At 49.4% G+C, this 18,584-nt stretch overlaps 1 protein-coding gene across 1 annotated transcript in view; it reads left to right on the top strand.

Annotated features, from left to right (window-relative positions):
• DICER1 (dicer 1, ribonuclease III) overlaps positions 1-9,054 on the top strand; it is a 54,374-nt gene extending 45,320 nt beyond the window's left edge. The window contains 5 exon segments of the mRNA XM_049769773.1: positions 1,725-2,631; positions 3,991-4,259; positions 6,934-7,096; positions 7,199-7,274; positions 8,105-9,054. Of these exon segments, the coding sequence (XP_049625730.1) occupies positions 1,725-2,631; positions 3,991-4,259; positions 6,934-7,096; positions 7,199-7,274; positions 8,105-8,270 (1,581 nt within the window). The 3' untranslated portion in view covers positions 8,271-9,054.
• Positions 9,055-18,584: the final 9,530 nt, after the last annotated feature.

Below are 18,584 nucleotides of genomic sequence, written 5' to 3'. Positions count from 1 at the left end.
AGGTGTACCCCTGAGCCCAAAAACCAAAAAAAAAAAAAAAAAAAAAAAGAACGCAAGAAAAGGTGAAACTGGATACTTTAAAGGACAGTTGGAGATCCAGGGCTTGTTTGTAAGAAAGTCTTGCCTTTGTGTTTTTTGCTCTGTCTTAGCTTCTGTTTGCTTCAACTCAGGTTTTTTTCTTTAAATTGTTATTTGGACATTTTTACCTTTAAGGACCAAACTCTAGTGGGGACCTCGACGTGGCTACTACCAGGAAATTGTTCCTAGTAGCTGTGGCTGGTCCCTGGGCTCTGTGGCTTCATTTGGTGGTGGTGGTGGGGGTGAGTCATCCCTGCTGTTAAATATATTTTATCTTTTTTGGGGAGATTTTTGGCCCACCACCCCAGCAATGCTCAAGGGTTTCCCTGACTCTTCATTCAGGAATCACTCCTGGTAGTGCTCAGGGGACACTATGGATACAAGGGATCACGTACTGAAAGGCAAGTGTCCTACCTGCTGGAATATCACTCCAGTCCCTATAACTTCTTATTAAAATACTCTAAAGATGAATAGGCAGAACATTTAAATGTCTTTGAAAATAAATGCAGCACAATTTCTTTGGAGTTTGAATCAATAGGAGATCTGGAGGTTGAAGGTATTTCCCCCAGTGACCCCGTATTTCCACAGTATTCTAGCAAAGTTGAAGCCCACCCTCCCGTAAACCACCGTTTGCTCTAGAAGCCAAAACTCTGTTGCACTGCGAAGTTACATCATCACCAAATCCGCGTCTTTATTCACGTTGTCAGTCACGAATAGGCTTTCGCCAAAGAAATTGGAATTAGCAAAGATTTTGCGACAGGAATGGGATGGTTGTGTTTCATGTTAGTCTACATTTTCTTCTATTTTTGTCAGTTATGCTATAATCTGTTACTCGATGACTAACTCGGTGGAGGTTGGGGAAGGAAAAAAAAGCCTCACTTTTCAAATTCAGAGTTCTTTTCAGGGTTCACTTTTTGCTTTCAAGCACCCGGCAATTTTGAGTTTGAGTGGACTTTGATTTCCAGGGATCAGGGCAAAAAAATAAAAACAAAAACCTGGGTCATAAAACCCTATTGTACATGGTTAAAGTTGTAAAGACCTAAGAAATAATTGTGTCTGCTGGCCTATCACATTCCAGCTTAATTGCAAAGGTAAAGCCTTTTTTAAATTTTATTTCTTTCCTACATCTGGAATGAAATTCTGTCAATTGGAAAAACCTTTTCAAAACATTTTGAAAACTTTGTCAGCAAAACCAAAAGACGGTTGTGATTCTTTGATTGCCTACTCCCCCCGCCCTCCGCCCCTCAGCACAGGGGATGCCCAGCTGAAACTTGGCTTTCGTGGACATGAATTTTAACTTTCCCTCCCCGCACAGAAAGCCTTCATGTAAAAGCTTCATCCCGGATAAAGGGTCATTTCTAGAACTCAGAAAGCGCACATTCAAAGAATATGTTTTCCCTTTGTTTATATGATTAAATAACTTATTTTATGTTAATTGGAAACAAATGGCGATGATTTTTAAAGTTGCCTTTTAGTATTTGTGGTTGTCATTTGAAATTATCCATAACCCTGGCTTTTTTTTTTTTTAATTTCTTTCTTTTTTTTTTATATGGCGTTTCCAGCCCTTTTCAAGAACGGCAGCTCTGTCTCCTTCTTCCCTCCCCCTCTTACCTCCCCTTGTCCCCCTTTCTGTTCCTCTGTTGCAGACAAAAGACTGCATGCTGGCCAATGGCAAGTTGGAGGATGCCTTTGGGGAGGAGGAGGAGGAGGAAGAAGAGGAAGAGGAGCTGACGTGGCGTGCGCCCAAAGAGGACCCCGATTACGAGGATGACATTCTAGAATATGACCAGGAGCACATTAAGTTCATCGATAACATGCTGATGGGCTCAGGTGCCTTCGTAAAGAAAATCTCCCTTTCACCCTTTGCCAGCCCGGACTCGGACCCAGCGGCGGCCACGGCGGCAGCTGCAGCGGCCGCAGCTGCAGCGGCCACGGCAGCCGCCACCTACGAGTGGAAGATGCCCAAGAAACCGCCGCTGGGGGCTGCGCCCTTCTCGTCGGACTTGGAGGACTTCGACTACAGCTCGTGGGATGCCATGTGCTACCTGGACCCCAGCAAGGCTGGGGATGAGGATGACTTCGTGGTGGGCTTCTGGAACCCATCGGAGGAGAGCTGCGGAGCCGAGGCGGGCAAGCAGTGCCTCTCCTATGACTTGCACACGGAGCAGTGCATCGCAGACAAGAGCATCGCCGACTGCGTGGAGGCACTGTTGGGCTGCTATCTGACCAGCTGTGGGGAGCGTGCGGCCCAGCTCTTCCTCTGCTCGCTGGGGCTGAAGGTGCTGCCCACCATGCCCCGGGCCCGTGGAGGAGGTGGAGGAGAAGGAGCAGGGCCTAGAGCCCTGGCTGGGGCCCTCTGGAAGGACCTGGAGTACGGCTGCCTGAAGATCCCACCACGGTGCATGTTTGACCACCCGGACGCCGACCGGACGCTGGCGCATCTAATTTCGGGCTTCAGCAACTTTGAGCAGAAGATCAACTACAGGTTCAAGAACAAGGCATACCTGCTGCAGGCCTTCACACATGCCTCCTACCACTACAACACCATCACGGGTAAGGTGTTGCCAACCGCGACCCTTCACGCAGTGCCTGGAATCTCCTGCCTTGGCTGGGCAGTGACTATGTGGGTTGGCGGGACCACAGCAGGCCCAGCTCAGTGGCTGTCATGGCTGGTCCCACGGTTCTGCTCTTTGTCCTTGTTCTTTCTGGCTTCCCGGGCTCATGGAAGCTGGCTGACTTTTGTCTCTGTTCCCCCTCTCCCCCCATTTACCATCTTGGTGTCATTCTTACCCCAGCTCCGTGTCTCCTGAGCTCAAAAGCAGCCTGGAAGAACTAGAACCATTTCCACCAGTAGGATCTGCTTGTGGGACCCTGGGCTTTTCTTCCTTGGAAAGCGGGCTGGGTGGTCGTGGTGGGGGATCCCTCTGCTAGGCTCCTCCTGGGCAAACATCTGACCTGGTTTTCCTCCCCTTTGCCTCTCCCAAGGGCTGCTGCCCTGGGCACAAGCACAGAGTGTGAATGGGGCATGAGACAGACAGTGCAAGGCAGCACCCCAAGACATCGATCCCTTCACTGCAGAGACTGGGGAGGTAAAGGGTTATGGCATATGCCTTCCTTACTTTGGGGATCATCTATGGGAGTGAGGCTGACTCCCAGCCCCTCAGCTGATCTTGTTCTCTGGGAGGAAACAGGAAACCCTGCTCCCAGACGCTGCTGGCTACACACACTTGGATACCTGTGCTTAATTAGCTCGTCACTTTGCATCTCTTGTTTTGGGGCTCAGCTCAGCCTTGCTAGTCCAGTGGAATAACTTGTTCTTGTAGCCAGGACAAGTCCCCAGAGAGGTGCTGGCAATACCTCTTATTCCTGGGGCCGGGGAGAGGAGCTGGCCCTGTGGGGGGGAGCCCCTTCACTATGAAGCTGCCACCTGAAACAGTCCTGGGAACTGTTTCTTCAGACAAGCTAATTTTTATAAAGAAACATGATGCTTCATTCATTTATTCATTCATTCAGTAATTCCCATCCAGGTTGTTGTTTCCTGAGGTTCAGGTGAGGGGTATGGCACCGATCACTGGCCTGGTAAGAATTTACCAAAAAAAGTATTGGGGCCAGAGTGATGGCACAGTGGAGAGGGTGTTTGCCTTGCACAGTGCTGACATGGTTCGACCCCCAGTATCCCACATAATCCCCTGAGCCTGCCATCTCTGAGCACAGAGCCAGGAGTAACCCCTGAGTACTGCCAGGTGTGGCCCAAAACCTCCACTACCACCAAAAAAGAATCTAAGCCAGAATCAGGCCCAGGAAGTGCAGGAGCAGCTGAATGAGAGCCCCGGCAAACAGTTTTGTGAGCTGGGCAGGGTATCTTGGTTCTGGCTGCACTGATGTCCCCACTGTGGGTTCCCCCTTCCCCAGATTGTTACCAGCGCCTCGAGTTTCTGGGGGATGCGATCCTGGACTACCTCATAACCAAGCACCTTTACGAGGACCCCCGGCAGCACTCCCCGGGGGTGCTCACGGACCTCCGTTCGGCCCTGGTCAACAACACCATCTTCGCGTCCCTGGCCGTCAAGTACGACTATCACAAGTACTTCAAGGCTGTGTCCCCTGAGCTCTTCCATGTCATCGATGACTTCGTGCAGTTCCAGCTGGAGAAGAACGAGATGCAGGGCATGGACTCCGAGGTGGGTGCTCGGGGGGAACATGGACTCTGAAGTGGGTGCTCAGGGGGGGGGGCGTGGATTCAGAGAAGAGAATAAGAAATCAAGTTACCTTTATTGCTATAATCTCCTGAAGTCAGCCTGGGGTGGGTAGGGGGGAGTTGAGGGTTGAGCTAGAGAGAAAGAGATAAAGATCACTAGCTTGAAAGCCAGGAGGAGCAGACCTGTAGCTCTGGAGTTTGAGAGAGGGAAGGAGAGAAAGGTGGAAAAAGTTGCATCTTGCTGATGCTGTGTATCAAGCCTGGCCCCGCGGGGAAAGGGGGGGATAGAGGGCCTAGGCCTCCAGCCCCCAGAAAGCTCTGCTCCAGTATTAACCTGGGCCCCCAATTGCTAGACTTTCCCTTTTTATCCTAGGGCAGTTGTCCTTTACAGGAAGGTGTGTCTAATTGCTGTTGGGGGGGGGGTGTTAGTACCTCTTAAGGATTCATTGATAGTAATTCCCTTTAATACAGTAACAGGGGGTATGGATTCCAGGGTGGATGCTTGGGGGACATGGACTCCAAGGTAGGTGCTCAGGGTGACATAGACTCCAAGATGTGCCCTGGATAGGGGTTAGGGGTAGTCCCTGGAATCGCTCAGGGCCTGAACTAGGCTTGGAACTTGGCACTGGACAAGATGTAGGGGAGGGAGCAGAGAGAAAGTGGTTCCCCTCATCCCTGTCATGCTGTCAGCCTGGAGTGTATTTGAGGCTTCAAATTGTGCATCCTGCAACGTTTCAGTTTTCTTTAACTGCACCCCCAAACCACTGCAGCATTTCTTTGACTCCTGGTTTTCATGTGAGGAAGACCAGGAGTGGCATTTTAAGGGACCGCACACTGCTTCCCATCCTCTGCCCCCCTTCCATGCTGCTAATTTGGAGGCAGAGCCCTCTACATGGGCACCCAGGTTACCAACCTCCTCCTCCTTCCCCAAAGTTTCCGAAGAGCTGGAGGAATCAGCAACAATTAGATTTACATCCACGTTTGATGACAATTGGACCCACAGCCTGGCTTAGTCCCTACTCCTTCTCCTCCTCACTTCCCTTTCTTCCTGAAGCATCTACATTGATGTAGCACAGACGTGGTTAGAGCTGTCTCAGTCTATCCTAGCCCCACTGTTTGATCTTCAGAAAGGCTCTCCACCTCTCTGGGCCTTCATTTCCTCCTCTGAAGAGTGAGGATGGGATGTGATAAGGTCTAGCACTCCTGCCTACCTCAGTGCTGTCAGCTGAGTAGACACACACAATCTGTGTAGAAGTGACTGTGCCACTTGTCTTATTTTTCTTTCACCAGTAACATAAATATGCTACCTCAGAAGTACTCACAATGGATGTTTCGGGTGTCTTGCTTTGTGCAGCGCCTTCCTACACAGTGTGGCCTGTGTGCCCGGCAGGACTTGGCATTGTACCCCTTTGGGGTCTGCTCCCCACATCCCTGTAGGATCACCAAGTGGAGCATATCTCAGTGGCATCAGTTTTCTAGTTGTCATTTAGTTTTAATGAAAAGCATGTTGAGGACTGGAGCAATAGCACAACAGGGAGGGCATTAGCCTTGCACACAGTTAACTCAGGTTCAGTCCCTGGCATCCCATATGGTCACTGCCAGGAGTGACCTCTGAGCATAGAGCCAGGAGTAATCCTTGAGCACCACCAGGTATGATGCAAAAATCAAAAAAAAAAAAAAAAAAAAGCAAAACAAAACCAAAAGAGCTCATGAGATCTGAGTGCTTACAAATTTTATTCTCACCTTAGTTCAATCCGTAGAGATGTTTGTTTTGTTTTGGGTTCACACCCAACAGTGCTGATGACTCATACCTCACTCTGCACTCATGGATCACTCCTGAGTGCTGGGAATTGAACCCAGGTCAGCTGTGTGCCAGGAAGCCCCGCTTCCTGTTGTACATACTATGGCTCGGGAATGAGAAACTATTAGTGTCTTTAGTACCCAGATAAATTTTCTTCGATTCTAACACTGACTAGGCAAGTCTTCTCATTATCCTGCAGAGAGATGGAGGGGTTTTAACTCCCAAAGGGAACCTTTCTTCTAGATTTCCTGTGCCCCCAGCATGGTAGTGCCACCCCTGCCAGCAGCTTACCCCAAGTACTAGAACATGTGGGATTTCCTGCTGTGAGTGACTGTTAAAACATGGAGTTTCCTGATCAGGCAAAAGCACAGTGGGTAGGGCATTTGTTTTGCATGTGGCTGACCTAGGTTTGATTTCCAGCATTCCCTATGTTCCCAACCCTACCGGGATTTCTAAGTATAGATAGAGCCAGGCGTAACTCCTGAGCACTGCCAAGTGTGGCCCCCAAACAAACAAAAAACAACCTACTTTTTTTCTTACCTTTACTATTTCTTATCTGGGGTGTTGAAGCCAATGGTTAAGGTCTTTTTTTTCCCCCTGCTGCTGGGTAGAGGCAAGAAAAACTGGGTTGGAGGAAAATAAAGTCTTTTCTTGAGGAAAATCTTTTTTTCAGCAGGGAAGTCCCATTTGTGAAGGCCTTCTGGAAGGTGGCCACCAGAGAAGGAGATGAAGCTGTCACCCATCTGTTGTGAGAGCAAAGGGGTGACCAGGTTCCTCCTTGGTGGAGGCAGGCAGGATAGATGCTGCCTTTCACCATGGTCCTTTAGCTAACAGGTTTCTTTTCTCTCTACAACAGCTAAGGAGATCCGAGGAGGACGAAGAGAAAGAGGAAGACATCGAAGTCCCCAAGGCCATGGGGGATATTTTTGAGTCACTGGCTGGTGCCATTTACATGGACAGTGGGATGTCACTGGAGACAGTCTGGCGTGTCTACTGCCCCATGATGCGGCCGCTCATAGGTACTAGAGGAGTGGGTGGGAAAGGCCCCTTTAATGCAGCAGAAGCAGAATTAAAAGGTGCCTCATAGTCATGATTCATGTCACTTTCCATTCTGATTACAGAAAAGTTTTCTGCGAATGTGCCCCGGTCCCCTGTACGGGAATTGCTTGAAATGGAACCAGAAACTGCCAAGTTTAGGTGAGCCAAAATGTACCTGGGAACAAGGGACCATTAAAAATGTAAAAACTGGGCTGGAGCATACCACAGTGTAGGGTGTTTGCCTTACACGTGGCTGCCCAGGACGGACCTGGGTTCGATCCCTGGCATCCCATAGTATCTCCAGAGCCAGGAGCAATTTCTCAGTGCATAGCTGGGAATAATACTTGAGCATCACTGGGTGTGGCCCAAAAACAAAATTAAAAAACTCTGTGAGGATCTGGGTGATAAGAGTAGGGAAGGTGCTTTCTTTTACCTTGCAACAACTGACCCAAGTTTAATCTCTGCCATTCCATCTTTTTCTCCACTGAAAGAGCTAGGATTGACTCCTGAGCACTGCCAGGTGTGACCCCCTAAAATTAAAAAAAGGGAGGGATAGTATAGTTGGGGAAAGCACCATTTGCCTTACATGCATCTAACCAAAGAGTTCCATCCCTGGCACCTCATGAGGTCTCCTGAGCACCACCAGGTGTGACCCCCAAAACAGACAAATAAACCAAAAATGTGGAGAGTTCTGAGAGATGCCAGAACCCAGTAGCATGGAGGTGAGATGCATTCTCACATACTTCTGTTCAGAAGAGAAGGGAGCCAGAGTGATAACACAGCAGAGAGGGCATTTGCCTTGCATACGAGCAACCCAGGTTCGATCCCCAGCATCCCATATCCCTTGAACACTGCCAGGAGTGATTCCCAAGTGCAGTGCAAAGAGTCAACCCTGAGCGCCGCCAGGTGTAGCCCAGAAATAAGGCACAAAACCAAGTAGACATCGATTGGAAGCCTCTAATCGGTTCTGGCCCTTGGCTCTCTTCTAGCCCGGCTGAGAGGACGTATGATGGGAAAGTCCGAGTCACTGTGGAAGTGGTGGGCAAAGGCAAATTCAAAGGCGTGGGCCGGAGCTACCGGATCGCTAAGTCGGCGGCAGCCAGAAGAGCCCTGCGAAGCCTCAAAGCAAATCAACCTCAGGTTCCCAACAGCTGAAACCCCTCTGGAGAGAAAACCGAGTGTTTTTGTTTGTTTGTTTGTTTGTTGTTGTTTTTTAAAAAAGCAGAATTAAGGGAAGAAATATTTAAGTTGAAAAGGCTGATTTTAAGGTGGAGAAGAAGCAGAATGAATTTGAGGCAGAATAAATGAAATGTCTGTTTGATAACAAGCTAGATCACAAAATAAAACATTGAACATATGTACAAAAAAAAAAACATCGCCACTCACTGTAGTTGTAGTTTCTTTGCACAAACACAATCTTTCTTTCCTCACTTCTGCTTTGCCCCACTCCCTAGCGCGCTTCTGTGTTACCTGCTAGTTAGCCCATGTTTTGGAATCTTTGGCCACAGGCTTGGGTTGGCTGGTTGGTTGTTGGTTTCTGTTTGCTTTTGTGTTTTCATTTCTGGCAGCTTGGCTTGGTGTCGGGAGATGGGTCTGCTCCCCTCACTCGTGGCTTGCACAGCCCTGTTTGCTTCCCAATATTGCAAAGCGGACTGGAAGGATCTGGTTTGCCGGCAGAAACTTGCACTGTTGGGATTGTTCTTCCCAGGCCAATGGGGCTGATGCTGGGATGGGTTGCCCACTCATTCCTTGCAGTGATGAAGGGATGAATTTCAGATGAATGCTGCTGGCCTGCCGGGGAATCCGAGTCTAGTTTTCATGTGTCTCGCATCCAAGAAGTCTTGCCTTAAAAAAAAAATCAACACAAAAATCAAACCTCCTAATGCATCTTTTAGTTCCTGATCTTTGGGAACAAGCTTTCTTTCTTTTTTCTTTTTTTCTTTTTTTAAAAACCCTCCATTTTATGAGGCCGGTATTAGTGGTGATGCACTGGTATAGCAGGAATGTAGCTCCACTCCAAGGAGATTACTAGAGTTTCTGTGAGAGTGGGCCAAAGGGACCTCTGAAGGCAGAATCGTAGTCTAGGTGGGCGTTTTCATTAACATCATAAAACAAGGGATCTTTGGCAGGGGATCTATGGCCCATTTTACTAAACAATCCAGTTAGTTCCACCTGGGGTGGAGTAGACAGGCAGCAGAAGTGGGTGTCTGAGAACCTTTGTGGCAATTCATTCGCCCAAAACCAAGATGTCTCCCAGAACAGCCTTGAGGTACATTGCACTCAGCTCTCCACAGGTCACTTACTCAGAGGCGTGAAGTTTAGCACCCCCTCTTTCTCACACACCCCAACCCTTCTTACTATCAAGTGTCTCAGCCAAAACCCACCACAGTTCTCGGGTTCCTGGGGATTCTGCTCCCTCATATAGATGAACTGGCTTGTTCCCGTGTCTGGAGGAGGAAAAGCAAGACCTATTTCAGAAACTACCAGGGTTTTTTTGACTAGACTGGCCAGCGCACCTCACTTAATACCTCACTTCTCTTCCTCTGCATGCGTTTTATTTTTTGTGCTATAGGCACCCCACCCCACCCCCTGTTCGGTGCTGTGTTGATGTATCATGCTTGAAGCTTGTTTCCCTTTTGTTTGCACTGTGACTTGGATACCTCTTCATTCATCCTCCTCAAACCTGGGGCTCAGTCTCTGCACAGACCTCGGGGTCAACCCTGTCTTTCCCCTGCTGACGTTTGTGGGTTTGTGGCTTGTGGGTAGGGGTGGTGGCCAGACCAGGCCATCACAACTCTGCGTCCCGGGCAACCTGCAGCCCTGCACTATGTCCTACAGGGCTGCTGCCGCTGCCACTGCTCTTGTTTGATCTACACATATCTCTCCTGTCCCCAAACACCTCTGCAAGTGTGTGTGCACAACCCCCCAAACATCCACCAGTCCTCCGAGAGATCCCTGACTGAGAGGAGTCGAGCTTCCCCACTGTTCCTTGTTGTGTCCAATCTTACGTTGAAATCAAAACTATTAAATGAGCTTTTGAGCAAACGCATGTGGGTGGTCTCATTTTTTAAATATACAGTTCTGGGGGCCGGAGTAACAGCACAACAGGGAGGGTGTTTGCTTTGCATGTGGTCAACCTGGGTACAATTCACAGCATCCCTGTATGATCCTCCGAGAGTGATTCCTGAGAATGCAGAGACAGGAGTAACTCCTGAGCACTGCTGAGTGTGCCTCCCCTCAAACCCAACAACAACCAAAATAATAGACTTCTACCATTGGAGCCTTGGTTTTTATTTTAAAACGAAACCAAAACAACTCATCTTGAGCTCTCCTGGCCACAGAGTTAAACCCAGCATTTGAGCTGGTTCTGGGAGGGGATCCTGCTGGGCATGTTCCTGGTGAGGGTGATGTGGGGGAGTCACTGTCACAAGTCTGGTGGCAATGTTGAAATTACCTGAGACTGTTGTTTAGCACTCCCTAAATGTCCTATGGCACTAACCCTAGTGCTAGGGGCCTCATCCCGCCCTTGTTCAAGTCATCTTCAAATTTGCAGTTGTCCTTGAGAGACTTTGGAACCTTTAGAAGACCATTTATTGTAGATCAGGACATGCTCCACCTGCTCTGTGCAAGTTGGGTGAGAATCCCAGGGTGCAGTGACCTCTACTCACTCCTCTGCAGTAGCTGGTCTCTTGGTTCCTGGTTTGTGAAGACGCCACCATTGTTACTTGATGATTCACGCTCAGGACTATTTCTTCCCTGAATATTCTCCTTCTTGAACAAAGTGGGAGCATGCAAGCTCCCCACTAGATGGCTGCAAGTGCTTTCATGCTGCTGATAAGGTCCCGATTTTTCTGGTTGACCTGAGTCACATTTGCTAAGGTGAGCAAAGCCTCTCTCTCTCTCTCTCTCTCTCTCTCTCTCTCTCTCTCTCTCTCTCTCTCTCTCTCTCTCTCTCTCTCTCTCTCTCTCTCTCTCTCTCTCTCTCTCTCTCTCTCTCTCTCTCTCTCTCTCTCTCTCTCTCTCTCTCTCTCTCTCTCCCTCTCCCTCTCTCTCCTCTCCCTCTCTCTCCCTCTCCCTCTCTCTCCCTCCCCCTCTCTCTCTCACACACACACACACACCATTTCTTGGCTGGCCCAGCCTCTCTTCATTGCCAACTCTGTGTGGGTCCCATGTTTGAGGGGAGGCGGCCCATTTCCATTCAGCTGAGGGCCACAGCAGTGAGGCCTAGGCTTCCATGGTCCCCTGCTCTGTTGGCATTGACTCTGCCATGCCCAGACCTTCCCTGTGTTCCATCCTTCCATTTTGCATCAGCCTTTTCCTCATAGCCAAGGAAACACAAGAAGATTAAAAGAGAGGAGAGGAGAGTAGAAGGGAGGGGAGAGGAGAAAAGAAGAAAGGAGAGGAGGCAAAAGGATGGAATCTCACCATGCAGCAACTTGGCCTTGCTAACTTTGAAAAAAATCATTCTGTCTCATCGCCCAGTTTCCTGGGGTGGGGAGTGCAGGGGTGTCATTTTGTCAGCTATATTTTCATGGGTGGTGAAGTCACCAATATGTGAACTGAACTTGTAATGACATTTCCAGGGTATTTGTTCTAGTTCTCTCAGGAAGTGTTGACACTTAGAATGACCCCTGTGGTTCTTTCTCTTTTCTCTCTGAGTACTCACTCTCCCCCAGAAAGTCTCAGGTACCCCAGCCTAGTGCCGGAGAATAGAGATGCTTAAGCCCTACCTGCCTGTTCCTCAGTCTGACTCGCTGAAGACCATGAGATGTGTTGCTGTGTTAGAGGGTCTCTCTTCCCCCCTCAGCTGAGCCCCCACACTGAGAGCCCAGAATCTATCCAAATGGTCTCAGCATGTGGGAGCCCAGGCCTTGTCATATCTCCCACAGAGGCTAGGTCAGGATTCAGGATAGGTCTCTTTTTTTTCAACCACTGTAAAAAAAGTAAAATGTTTTTATTTTATATTGTACTGTAGTGACCTGAAATGTAGCACAAGCAGCCTGAGATAGAAAGAGCAAGAGAGAGCAAGAGAGAGGTCACCTGCCAGAGTCCTGGGAGTAGGCAGCCTGTAGCTCCAGGGACTGTACTGCTATATTTCATGCAGAAGGAAAGAATGGTGGAACTAGTTGCATCTTGCTGATACTGCTTATGCTGGGTATTAGGTCTGACCTGGCTGGGAGGCCTGGGTCTCTGGGTGCCACTCTGCAGGTTCTCTTCCTTGGCCCCCTCTAACTGCCAGGCTACCCTTTTATATGCCAACAGTTGTCCATTACGGGAGATTGTGTCCTAGTCCATTGGCCATTACAAGGTGATATCATCACCCCTTAAAGATGCATTAACACTAATCCCCTTAAAAATACATTCACATTGTACATTTGAGATCAAGATGATGAAAAGTAGACTTTACCAAGCTGTTGGACATACCAGTAGCAATATCCAGGTCACTGAGATGCTGAGACAACTATATTTTTCACTACTGTGAACATGGTCTTTGGCATATTCAAATCCATATATTTGAATTGCTTCTTTTGCCTTTTCCCTATTCCACTTTTGTTTGGACATCAACCTCTGTGGAACTGTTGTAGATGCATTCAATGCATCATAGCAACAGGGCATGTAGCAATATTAAAAACACACACAAATGTCAAGGTGGAGAGAAAGTGACATTTCTGGCATTTTCACTATAGAGTGAAGGAGCTGTCCTCTGACAATGGACTCTGTTGTTTCCTACCATGGTATCCAGGAAGCTGTGTGACATGTCACACGTGCATCACACACATGCAAACTAGTTGATCTGCACCTTCCAGCTCTTTAGTGTGTGTGAGTGCATGCATGTGCACATGTGGATTTTTTCTTGGTCTTTTCTTTGGAGGGTCATGGTTATAACCGAGTTAATCTCCAATAAATTCCTGTCTGTTCAATTGGTGTTCTTTGGATCCCTTCCTTTTATTCTTTGGATCCCTTCCAAGCAGGTCATTCATACTGAAGAAACAGTCACAGCAGAAATGAGCTGTAAGTGTTTTTATCGCAGGGGTAGTACAGGAGGCACTTGCTGACTAGTGTTTAATCCCTAATACCAGAAAGGATCTTCTAAGCACAGCCAGGAGTGATCCCTGAGCACCATTGGGTGTGGCCTCCCAAACTTACAGTTATTTTACAAATAACCCCACATTGGGATTGTGAAATCACCCCACACACTATATTTCCAACCCCAGGCAAATGGGTCTGAAGAAGCAGGATAGGCACGAAGAATTAATAAACCAAGCCAGTCAGAAGAGAGTCATGGAGTCAGTGGCTTCTCACCTGTGATCTCTCACACCAAGCCAGACTGACTTTTCTTTATTCTCCCCGTACATATTCAATCAGATGGGGGAGAATAGAGTGAAATCCAGGTGGACTTTTACATATCAAAGGGCTAAGTGTAAAGGAAAGAGGAAATTAGGGGAATGCCTTTGTTTTGGTTAATAGCTGGGTGTCATCTAACAGGAAACAAACCCCAAAAGTTTTCATTTCAGAGATCACGGAAAGGATGAATCTGTGGAAGTTTACTTTTCATCTCAATGCAGTTGCTCTTTCACAATGGGCTTTTCCTTGTGGAGATTTTAAGGCCTCATATGCATCTGGAATACAGACCATGCTGATGGGTATAACCCTGGGTGTGGTCTACTGATGATACATGAGACATCTTCCTAAAATGAGCTCAGTCACTCCAAAGCCCAGGGAACAAGATGCCCACGTGTAGGTGTCTAGGCCAGCCTTCCCCAGGGGTTGGCCAAGGAGGAACCACTCAGATTTCAGGCTTGAACTCACTGGCACCTTCTTACAACTCTAACAGGAATACTATGACTGTGGGGATGAGGGGTAAGCATCATCCTGAGAAAAGGCACAGGGCCCCTGGGAGAGTTTGAGGGATCCCTGTTGCTTCCTGCTCCCACCTCCTCAGGGAAATGGGAGCAGCCTGCTTAGTCCCTCAGGGGTTTAGCTCTACTGAGTGAGGGTCTTGAGCCTGTGAAGGATCCAGAGCCTGTGAGGTCTCCATTGCTGATGAGGGTCTCCATTTTCTGTGAGGGGCCCCATTTCCTATGAGGATCCCCAATTACTGTGAGGGTTCCCATTTCCTATGAGTGTCCCCATTTCCTGTGAGGCCCCCATTTCCTGTGAGGGTCCCAATTCCTATGAGGGCTCCCATTTTTTTGTGTGGGTAAGGTCTGCTCAGTAAGGTGTGCTGAGGACCAGCATGTGGTTGTGGGGACACCTCTAGAGGAGGAGGCCTTACATCATGGCCACTTAGAAGTGATATGTTAATTCACAGCATCCCTTCCCTTGGCTGTGCCACCCACCTCCAGAACATTCCTCATCCCACATTGAAACTATAGCCCACACCCCATCTTCCTCTGCCCCAGACCTGGGTCTCACCCTTCTGCTCAGGCTCAGAGGGCCCCATTCAGGTGGAACCAGACTTTGTCCCTGAGCTTGGACTCTACACTGACACAGGCTTCTGAGAGTCACTCCTTGGTGATTTCTGAGGTACTGCTGGCTGGTCCCCACAACACCATATCCTGTGGGCAGGTCCTGAGTGCAGGCAGGACCTTCCTCTGCCTCATACTCCCTTTCCTCGCCTCAGCAGAGTTGGCAATGCCCTCAGTGCCTTTCACCCCTCACAGAAATGTTCTGAGAACCGTGGCCCATTTTTAAGCAGAATCTCAGTTCTGTCTTTGAGGAGTCATTAATATGTTCTAGCTCAGGATCTGGCTCGCAGCCCCTGGTGAACGTGGGGTTCTGTAGGATACCTATCTGAGACCCACCCATTTCTGGGAGGGGTCTTGGGAACCGGATAATAGGTGTGACCTTACTTCCAAGACCCGGCCCATTCCTGGGAGGGGTCTTGGAATAGGTAGATAAACCCGGAAGCCAGGGGATAAAAGGCTTTTGCCTTTTGGCCCTGCGGGGCTCTCGGAGGAAGATGACTGAATTATAAGATGCAGGGCTAAGAATGGCCGAATGCTTAAAAGGTTATGAGATAGGCCACACACACGTGGTGGCTAGGGCCTAAATAAAGATGATTCTTCCTGAAGCCTGCCTGTGAGTGAGTGATTTCGCGTTTCACCTGGGCCTGGGACTCGCCGGCTGCATGGGGGATGAAGCCAAGTGGCTGGGGCCTAAGCACAAAGGCCTCCATCCATCGCCATCCAGCCCCATCCTTAATTATTTCATGCTACAGGGTTCTGTGGGCAGCCTCTTCCCTCTAAGCTGCTCTGAAGACTCCAAATCACATACACCTTGGCCCCTGGGATTGCTATGAGGCTGTGCCAGTGAGGATGAGGCAGCTAGCACCCAGCAGCTCTTCTCAGTGGTGGGGCCGCTCCTTTGCAGGGAGCCTGGGCCCAGATACTGGAACCAGACATTGGAGGTCATGGGTTTGCTGACCACCCCCCAACAGTGCTCCCAGAGCTGGGGTCCCTGTAGGCTGGTGCGGCAGAGCCCTGGCATTGTGGCGGTCAGGGTGCTGTGCCTACTCAGGAGCAGCTGAGTCTTGTAACAAGACACATGCTAAGGGCCCACCGATGGCTGAGGTGGCTTTGCGGGGAGCCCAGAGGAGCATTTGCAGGAACTGTTCTGCCTTTGGTCTGTTCTGGTAGTCGCTCATTTTCTTTCTGGAAAGACTCATGGTGTTCATGCAGGCCTGGAGAAAGTTCTGGATCCCACACCCACCCAGCTGGAGAAACAGGAAACTCCCACCCCAGTCCTGTTGGAGGCGGCTGTGAGGTGCACAGTGAGGGAAGTTAGGGCTTCCAGTCCAGATACATGCACACAACATGTACACACATGTACACATATATACCCACACACACAAAATCATGCTTCCACACACAGGAACATGAATCTGGCACATGCACCCTCACAAGGCATGATGGTCATATTACATATAACATATTGTGCTCACATATTCATGAGGACGCTCAGACATGAACAGACAGACCACATATGCACAAATGATCACATATACAAATGCTCATGCTACGTGTGTTACCACTCACACATATATTACATTCATGGGTTCACAACAACACACAGTATGGCCTACACACACATGCACACATGCACACTGGTGGCTGCTCGCATGGCTTCTCGCAGGGTCCTTGAGCATGAAAGTTTTTCTTTCTCCAGTGCCCAGGAAACAGCCACTGGAGCCCCATTCATCCACTAGGATTCTCTGGGGGCTGAAGGACAAACACAAACTCACCCCACCCAGACTGTGACATGGAGAGACATCAAAGTGTCCCTTGGGTGATGGGGACAGAAAGATGGGGGAGCTCCTCAGGAGCACACCTGAGCCCAGATGTGCTGAGTCTCAGGGACCTGGACACATCACCCACAGAGGCTGACACAGGCCACCCACAGCTGCCCTAACACTACCAGCACCAGAGTACCAGACCTTTCATAGCTCAGGACCCCAGCCCGAGAATCTGAGGATCCGTAGGACCCCCTGACTTCCCATGGGATTTTCTTCTCCCAGGCCTAGCCAAGCCCAGCCTGCAACCCCTTGCTCAGACAACACCACTTCTCTTCCTGGCAGCTCTTGGCCCTCGCCATGTCTTTTTTTTTTTTTTTTTGGTTTTTGGGCCACACCCTGTGACGCTCAGGGGTTACTCCTGGCTATGCGCTCAGAAGTTGCTCCTGGCTTCTTGGGTGACCATATGGGACGCCGGGGGATCGAACCGCGGTCCGTCCTAGGCTAGCGCAGGCAAGGCAGGCACCTTACCTCCAGCACCACCGCCTGGCCCCGCCATGTCTTTTTTTTCAGGCACACCTCACCCTCTAGTCACTGTCTCTTCATACAAATGAGCAACAGGACTCAACCATGTCCTAATCACACCCACCCTAGTCACCCAACTTGGCTTTCAGCTTCGTTCTGCACTTCTTGTTATCTTCAGAGGGGAGGGGGGTCCCAGGTGCAGGACTGTGCAGGCTCCAGAGGGAGTTTTTGTGGGAACAGAATGAGGGGAACCCCTATTTGTTTGCATCAAGGGGAAGGGACCTGGTCCCGGCAGATTATCTTGGCTGCCAGAATTCTGTCCAGCTTTGTTGGTTTGTTTTATTTTGGGATCACACTCAACAGTGCTCAGGGGTTATTCCTGGCTCTGCACTCAGAAACCACTCCTGGCAGTGCTTGGGGAATGCTGAGGATTGAACTCAAGTCAACCACATACAAGACAAATGCCCTCCCACTGTGCCATGACTCCATCCCCTCCTGGCTATTTTGACCCAAGAGAATGTCTGGGAGAATCTGTTCTTCCCCAGAACCCCTGTTTAAATGCACCCTAACCCTCTGGCTTTTAACAGCCCTTTGCCTTGACTAGCAGCTGCCCTGAAGCCAGATTTTGAGCAGACCCTGGCTCATTTTTTTTTGTTCACAGAAGTACTTAGTAAGTACCATGTGTTTGCCTCCCTGGCATTGGCATTGGAATTGGGATTGGCATTGGAATTATGATCATCTGAGAGCTGAGTCTTTCCCTTCTAGACAATTCCATGCTAGGGGTAGGTCCATCTTCAGAGAAAACAGGACAGGCCACAGCCAGACAACGCGGGTCTTTTTTGAAACAGAGCCGGGTGCTGGGATCACCACCCTATGCCCCTTATTCTACTGTGGCTCTGGTAGCTCCCTTCTCTATAGATGAGATGAACCAACACTCTGATGTTTCCTGGACCCACACCTGTTAGTTCAATGTTGGAGACCTGGCATGCACAAATCATAGCACTGGGGTTAGCAAGGTTGCTTGAAAGAGCGACGCAGTTTGACTGCACAGACCTCAACTGCTGCCTCTGGGGGTCCTGCAGGGTAAACAGAGGCAGCAGCAGCTGCTTTCAGGCAAATCAGACCTATGCCAATGCCCCACACGTTCCCCTGACACCCCTAACCTACCAGGCTGGTTTAGCTCAGTCCTCCCACTAGTGGCTGGCAGGAGGGAGCAGCTTAGAGCATCACGTTCAGCCACACAGGGCTCTGTGGTGGTTGGATATTTTGACTTCTGTTTACCTATTTGGGAATAAAAGGCTGAATCAGTCCTCCTCTGCCAGCCAGCACTGCTGCTTGAGGTTATGTTTATAAATAGACTTCGATGGTCAGGGGTGGGGAGGGAAGCTGATGGAAACCAATCTTGTTGACAGAGGGGAGGGTGCAGTCTGCTTGTGGGGCATTCTTTTGGGCTCTGGAGTTCCTGGCATGGACCAGGCTGTCTGCCTTTAACCCTCCAAACCCAGCAATGCTCAAAGGAATATCTGCCTGCTGGGGCCAGGGATGGCCTGAAGGAGCCCCAAATCTGTCACTGACCCCAGTGGGGTAACTCACTTCCAGCTGCCTCTAGACAGGGCAGGAGTTGGCAGGGACCTGCCAACAGTTGCTAAGTCTCTAATCCAGGGCTGCTCAAACTCTGTGTTATTTTTAATTAAATCACCATGAGATAGATA

The sequence above is a fragment of the Suncus etruscus genome, chromosome 3 (assembly GCF_024139225.1).
Source record: "Suncus etruscus isolate mSunEtr1 chromosome 3, mSunEtr1.pri.cur, whole genome shotgun sequence".
Lineage (NCBI taxonomy): Eukaryota > Metazoa > Chordata > Mammalia > Eulipotyphla > Soricidae > Suncus > Suncus etruscus.
This window is presented reverse-complemented; position numbering and strand designations above follow the sequence as displayed.